This window comes from Amblyraja radiata, chromosome 12, assembly GCF_010909765.2.
Source record: "Amblyraja radiata isolate CabotCenter1 chromosome 12, sAmbRad1.1.pri, whole genome shotgun sequence".
Classification (NCBI taxonomy): Eukaryota; Metazoa; Chordata; class Chondrichthyes; order Rajiformes; family Rajidae; genus Amblyraja; species Amblyraja radiata.
Window position 1 is genome coordinate 10,040,639 of NC_045967.1, and position 7,625 is coordinate 10,048,263.

The following is a 7,625-nucleotide window of genomic DNA, read 5'->3' on the forward strand; positions in this document are numbered from 1 at the left end:
TATAGCCAATGAACTGGCCTCAACTACCTTCTGTGGCAGAGAATTCCACAGATTCACCACTCTCTGTGTGAAAAATGTTTTCATCATCTCGGTCCTAAAAGATTTCCCCCTTATCCTTAAACTGTGATCCCTTGTTCTGGACTTCCCCAACATCGGAAACAATCTTCCTGCATCTAGCCTGTCCAACCCCTTCATATGAAAGTCCTGACATCCCAGGAATCAGTCTGGTGATTCTTCTCTGTACTCCCTCAATGGCAAGAATGTCTTCCCTCAGATTGGGAGACCAAAACTGTACACAATACTCCAGGTGTGGTCTCACCAAGACCCTGTACAACTGCAGTAGAACCTCCCTGCTCCTATACTCAAATCCTTTTGCTATGAATGCTAACATACCATTCGCTTTCTTCACTGATTGCTGCACCAGCATGCCTACTTCCTTAAGTACTCTGGGATGCAGCCTATCTGGCCCTGGGGATAGTCACTATCCAAGCGGTTCTATTTGTATAATATTTCCTCAGATGCGGGAAAAATCGAAGGTAGACAAAAATGCTGGAGAAACTCAGTGGGTGAGGCAGCATCTATGGAGCGATGGAATAGGTAACGTTTCGGGTCGAGACCCCTCTCTAGACCCGAAACGTCACTTATTCCTTCGCTCCTTAGATGACACACTGATGACACTTCTCAGGAATTACTGCAGTATCTTGATCAGCTGGACAAATGTTTTAATTCAGATTAGTTCAGATAAAGGTGTTAGATTTTGGGATGCGTTGCCACAGGCAGTGGTTGAGACGGGTACAATGACAACATTTTTAAAATAGGTACATGGATAGGAAGGTTTAAAGCAAAGGGAAATTGGATTAGCTTAGATGGGACATCTTGGTCAGCCTGAAGGAGTTGAGATAACAGGCCCATGTCCATGCTGTATGACTGACTAAATCTCCAGATGACAAATCACAGAATAGACTCAAGAGGACAGAAATATTTCTGGGCACAAAAATTATGAAGGATACAGGAAGAGGGTGGAAATATGGTTTTGAAATAGACAGGCTCTTCCTCATCTGCACCTAATACCCATGTTCACCTATTTTTGCATCTTGCTGAATCCATTTAAGAAAAAGGGACAGTGGTGGACTGAATGATGCAGATATGGAGAGAGGGCAAGCAAGACAGTCGCGGGACAGAGGCACAGTGGGCAGAGACACGGAGCATGTCTAAGAAATTGAAAACATGAGAAAAAGAAATAGCAACAGGAGATATTTAAAGGAAAACAGCAATAGAGTTTTCAAATTGAGATTATATTATATCTGCTATTAAAAAGCAAAGAAAAGGCAACACCAATGATTTTCTCCAGCATGATTCGATCTGTCCATTCTGTCATTACAGCCACAACTGGTTCAGCAACTTTCATTGCAGGTTGCTACTGAAATCACAGCACCTGGCACACACATGGACCAAAGTACACTTTGTAGTATTTAATGGTCACAGGTAATTATCAGAAATGACCTGAAAATCTCTCCAGGAATAGAGATTTGGGTGTGTATTCAATCAACAGAAATGTTAATTGTATAAAATCAATTTAACTCTGCATGCGATCAACCAACAGCAAAGCAGCAAATATGTATCAATTGAACCCAACAAATAAGTTTAGTTCAAGCCAAAGTCATTTCATTTCCTTATAAATTCAGTGTTAAAAGCTTCAACGGGGTTTGAGGAAAGTAAGCTGGCAAAATGTTTGCACAACAACTCTAAATCTTTCTTGTTTCGAGCACAATGACACTTTTCTGCTCTGAGTTCAGCTTTCACCTCATCCAGTTCCATTTGCAGTTTCTTCGGGTCAATTGCAGTTTGTTCTTTTATCTTCTCCATCAAGACAGCCTTTTCCAACTGGTGTCGCAATGCCTGCTGCTCCCAGGATGAGAGGAGCCTCTCCTTATTTAGTTGGAGTTCCTGAGATTTGAGCCTGGTCTTATGCACTTCTGATCTCAGCTTGCTTACAGTCATCAGTTCATTCTGAAGGTCCTCTCTGAGACGTTTAATTTGAAATTCTTTTGCACAAATTTCTTGGACATTGAAATTGTCCTTCAGAGCTCTGCCCTGTAATTCTTGTTGGGCTTGGCGCAGCTGACCACCTTTCATTTCCAGACTCTCTGCTAGTTCGTTACAGTTTGCTTTCAGCTCAGCTATTTGTGTTTGGGCCAGAGCCAGTTGTGCTCTCATCTTGCATTGCTCCATGTCTGCACCCATTGCTTGTTTCTCAGTACTTGGAATACACAGCTCTTGAGTGGGAGTTTGACATAAATTGTCTGATTCGTGCAGCTGAAGGTGATTCTGGCCAATCTGATCATTTGCAGGATTCAGCTCATGGACAATCAGCCCTGCCATGTGACTTTTTCGTTTTGATTTCTTTTGTTCATGAAAATACTGAATTTCCTGCTTGTAAATATGTTTAATTCGTTTGGCTCTGCTGGCAGCAAAGCGTTCAGAGAGCAGCAAGACCTGCGAGTGGTCTCCCACAAATAGATCTTCTGCGCAGAAGCGGGGTGGAAATAATTGCTGAACCCAATGTTGCATTTCCATCTCTAGGAATCTGTAAAACAGAAAATATAGATTACAGTACAATTGGAAACATTTCAAATATTATCATAATCTGTTCGAACAAATCAAATAAAGACAAAATGTTGAAACACTCGCCAGGTCAGACAGCATCTGTGAAGACAGAACTCGTTAACTTTGGTGGAACAGCACGTCGTATTCTGGTGTACAATCCAATGGCGTGAATATTGAATTCTACAATTTCAGGTAACCCCATCGCCTGTTCCTTTCTTCTGCTGATTACCCACGTCCTCTGGCACCCCCCCCCCTGCTGTCCCAATTGGCTCGTGTCATTCCCTGATCTCATTCCTCCATGTTCATTATCAGATTACACAATCTGGAGCTCTACGTGAAACAGCTAATAGTCAAATCTAAAATGTAGTCGTTCTTCTACAAAAGCATGGTCTAGCAGAACAAAAGAATGGCTCGATGCCATGTCTGAATGACATTGTAAATTATATGGAACACAATATGGAGGACAGGTTGTCTTTTCAATAACGACATTAAGATGGCAGCCTGCAGTAATAACATGTGCTTCTTCAAGGCCATAAAGAAGCCAAGATTGAAAAAAATAGCTAACGCTCCAGAGATAAGTAATAACTTGTCAATGGATGAGCTTGATTTGGACCCAGCCTTTCTATCTTCTGAAAGGCTCCAGAATCTTTCAGTCATGCCATATTCAGACTTGGTAAGAGTGTTTTACTGATAAGAAAAATGTACAATTGTGCTAACTGTCCTTTGTTCTGTGAGTGGGAGCCCGAGAAGCACTGAGCAACGTTTGTGCTCATTGTAGATCGCCACTCCCGTCTGACGAATCAATTAAAGATTGCCATGGTTTTACCGTTAACAGTTTTTGTTGCTATCTGCTTTTAAGAAACAAACTTTGACATAAGTCGTCTCAATTTATCACCTGCCAGCCTCTGAGGCTGTTTCCACCATTCCCTCCATCTAGCCACCAACTCCTCCTCACCGGGATCACTTGCCACCTCCAGCCTTCTCCCTCACTTCTTTATAGTGGCTATTGTACTTTTACCACTAATGCAGGGTCATGACCAGAAACACAAATTACCTCTTTGAAGCATATGGCAGGGAGGGGGATGTGGAAGCTGAACATCAAGCTGCTGATACCAAGCAAGTGGAATCAAAGAAGGATTGTGCAGGTTGGAAAGCAGTGACTGCCCAACGCACTGCTGGGAAGCAACCAACAAGAAAACCAAACGGTGTTTCTCACCCTCAAAGCTTTCAGAGACTGAGACAGAAGAGAGAGTTGGGCCAATATTAGACGGACTTTGCGATTTTTGCTTTTGCATTCGAAGGGGGTGGATGTGAGAAGGAACTCCAAGAGGTGAAAAGCTGGCAAGCCATAATCGTTGCATCGGAATCCTGCAAGGTAAGCTTCCGATCCCAATAGGAGCTCTAATGATGACATCCTTAAGGACGAGGAAGACTCGGCTACATAGACGGATTGTGGATCTCCCGTGTGGGCGGCCCGGAGCGGGGCTGGAAGGCGCTCCCGTGTGGGCGGCCCGGCTCGAAGGCGCTCCCGTGTGGGCGGCCCGGCTCCCGGCTGGAAGGCGCTCCCGTGGGGGCGGCCCGGTGCGGGGCTGAGACGCTCCCGTGAGGGCGGCCCGGCTCGGGGCTGGAATGGCCCATAACTTCTTTGATGAGTGTGGCGACAATGCACCAGACAAATTCAGGACATTAATAAGCTCTGTCTCTTATTATGTATATGATTACATAGAGGAATGTACAACTTATGATTCTGCTATTGATGTACTAAGCAGACTCTTCGATAAGACATCCAAAGTAATATTTGCTCGACACCTCCTTGCTACTCGTAAACAAAATCTGGTGAGTCACTTGATGAATTTTTACAAGAACTTCAAAGACTTAGTAATGACTGTGCCTTCAAAGCAGTTACAGCTGATCAATATCGACAGGAACTTATTTGAGACTTATCAATGGTTTGGCATCGCCTTTAATACGACAGAGGCTTTTAGAAAACAAACCTTGGATTTACAGTCAGCTTACAATCAAGCTTACTCATTAGACTTGGCTCAGTAAAATTCAGATGCTTATGGCTCATCTAATATGTATTCTGCTGCAACTACTACAAAAGAATCTCACCCATGCACTAAGATGGAGCAAACTGAAACAATTTCTACTGATAAATGTGCCTTTGCTGCAGCATCTACTTATTCAAAAAGGAAGTGTTACTTTTGCGGGCGTAATATTCATGATAGAGAGATATGTCCTGCTCGAGAGGCAACTTGTAATAGTTGTGGCAAGAAGGGACATTATTCTAGAGTATGCAAGTCCAAAGCAACTACTAAAATTGTGACTGCTGCCATGTATACGCCTTCTTTATGTGCAATTACAGCTGCATTTCCTCAGAGCTTGTCTCATGCAGCTACTACGGTATCCATCAATGGCCATACACTTAATGTACTACTTGATTCTGGCAGTTCAGAAAGTTTTATAAGTGAACAAGTTGTGATTCGACTAAATCTAACAATAATTCCTTCAAATAGAGAAATCTCGATGGCTCTGACAACTCTCAATACTCAAATTATTGGATCTTGTATTGTAGACTTTATTCTGAACAAAACTAGTTGTAAATCTGTATGTCTTGGTATTTTGAAAAATTTGTGTGGCAATATAATTCTAGGTCAGGATTTTCAGAAACAGCACACACAGTTCACTTCAAATAATGTATGAAGGAACTATGCCTGATCTTATATTGTCAAAGCCACCAGTATTGTGTGGTTTTTCTGCTGCATGTTGAATGTCCTTCATAATTCACTAATTTATGCTCTAAATGCAAGCCAATTGCTACAAAATCAAGACATTTTAGTAAAGATGACAGAAACTGTCAACACAGAAGTAACTAATCTTTTACGAGATGGAAGTGGGAGAGAGGGAGGGGGAGAGGGTTAGGGGGAGTGGTGGAAGAGGGACAGAGGGGTAGGGGAAGGGGTGGGGGAGAGAGGGGAGCGAGGGGGAAGGGTGGGGGAGAGAGGGGGGTGGGGGAGAGAGAGGGGTGGGGTAAGGGGGAGAGAAGGGGAAGAGTGGGGAGAGGGATAGGGGGGGTGGTGGAAGAGGGACAGGGGTAGGGGGAGGGGGGAGAGATGGAGGGGGGTGGGGGGGAGAGAGGGAAGGGGGGTGGGAAGAGAGGGTTGGGGGTGGGAGCAGGAGGGGGAGGGTGGGGAGGAGGTAGATGGGGTAGGGGAGAGAGGGGGAAGAGTGTAGAGGGAGGGGGAAGAGTGGGGAGGGAAAAGGGGGGTGGAGGAGAGAGGGATGGGGGTGGGATGAGGAGGGGAGGGAGAGGGGTGAGGAGAAGGAGATGGAGAGGTGGAGGAGAGAGGGATGGGGAGGGGGAGAGAGGTGTGGGGGAGGGGGGGAGGGATGGGGGAGGGAGGGGAGGAGGTAATGGGGTAGGCGAGGGAGGGGGAAGGTTGTGGAGGGAGGGGGGGAGAGAGAGGGGAGAGAGAGGGGAAAGAGTGGGGAGGGAGAGTGGGAGGGGGAGGGGGGGACAGAAGTGGAAGAGTGGGGAGGGTGGGGGAGAGGGGTAGGAGGAGTGGTGGAAGAAGGACAGAGGGGTAGGGGAAGGGGTGGGGGAGAGAGGGGAGGGAGGGGGAGAGAGAGGGGTGGGGGACGGAGAGGGAGACGGGTGGGGTAAGGGGGAGAGAAGTGGAAGTGGGGAGGGAGGGGCAGGGGGAATGATGGAAGAGGGACAGAGGGGTAGGGGGAAAGGGGCGGGGGAGAGGGGGAAGGGGGTGGGGTATAGAGGGAAGGGGTTGGGGGAGGGGGGGATGGGGGTGGGAGGAGGAGGGGGAGGAGAGGGAGAGGGGTGAGGAGAGGGAGATGGAGAGGGGTGCGGGAGGGGAGGAGAGAGGGGAGGGGGGGGAAGAGGTGTGGGGGAGAGGGGAGGGAGGCGAGGAGGGAGATGGGGTAGGGGGTAGGGTGTAGAGGGGGAAGAGTGTGGATGGAGGGGGAAGAGTGGGGAGGGGGAAGGGGTGGGGGAGAGAGGGAAGGGGGTGGGGGAGGGAAGGGGGTGGGGGAGGAGAGGGAGAAGGGTGAGGAGAGGGAGATGGAGAGGGAGAGGAGAGAGTGGTGGGGGAGGGGGAGGAGAGAGGGATGGGGGAGGGGGAGAGAGTTGTGGGAGAGGAGGGAGGGAGGGGAGGAGGGAGGGAGATGGGATAGGTGGTAGAGGGGGAAGAGTGTGGATGGAGGGGGAAGAGGGAAGGGGGTGGGGAGAGAGGGAAGGGGTGGGGAGGGAAGGGGTGGGGTTGGGGGAGAGAGGGAAGGGGGTAGGGAGAGAGGGAAGGGGGTGGGGGAGGGAAAGGGAGGTGGGGGAGAGAGGGATGGGGGTGGGAGGAGGAGGGGGAGGAGAGGGAGAGGGGTGAGGAGAGGGAGATGGAGAGGGGGAGGAGAGAGGGATGGGGGAGGGAGAGAGAGGGGTGGGGAGGGAGAGAGAGGGGTGGGGGAGGGGGAGAGAGGTGTGGGGGAGGGGTGGAGGGAGGGGAGGAGGGAGATGGGGTAGGGGAGGGAGGGGTAAGAGTGTGGAGGGAGGGGGAGAGGGGTGGGGGGAGAGAGGGGAAATAGTGGGGAGGGAGAGTGGAAGGGGGAGGGGTAGGGACAGTCCATCTGTTCCCCATTCCCTTTCACCCCCAATCCTCTTTCTCTATTCCCACACACGTGATGACGCGCTTCGACACAGGCTGCGGGGGTGGGGAGGAGCTGGGGCTGCTGCATAGGCATATGTTAATGGATCCATTCTGATTGGACATCTGTGAGCATTGAGCATTGTGACATCACACGATTGAACGTTGACCAACATGTTATGGGTGAGCGCGCGCGCGCGCACACACACACACACACATATTATAGATAGACTAGACCAAGGGGGACCTGTTGGGTCCCGTCCCGTCCCGTCCCCTCAAAGTGCAGTTGCTGGGGGGGGGGGAGAGGGGGCTGCGGCGTCACACACACACTAACCACCCTCCACACACACAGGGGGAACAGGGGGGCAA

At 49.0% G+C, this 7,625-nt stretch overlaps 1 protein-coding gene across 2 annotated transcripts in view; it reads right to left on the reverse strand.

Annotated features, from left to right (window-relative positions):
- Positions 1 to 1,114: 1,114 nt before the first annotated feature.
- ccdc160 (coiled-coil domain containing 160) overlaps positions 1,115 to 7,625 on the reverse strand; it is a 13,801-nt gene continuing 7,290 nt past the window's right edge. For both annotated transcript variants that reach the window (XM_033030200.1, XM_033030199.1), the window contains exon 2: positions 1,115 to 2,587. In XM_033030200.1, coding sequence (XP_032886091.1) covers positions 1,666 to 2,577 — 912 coding nt within the window. In that variant the 5' untranslated portion in view covers positions 2,578 to 2,587 and the 3' untranslated portion in view covers positions 1,115 to 1,665. The remainder of the gene's footprint in view (positions 2,588 to 7,625) is intronic.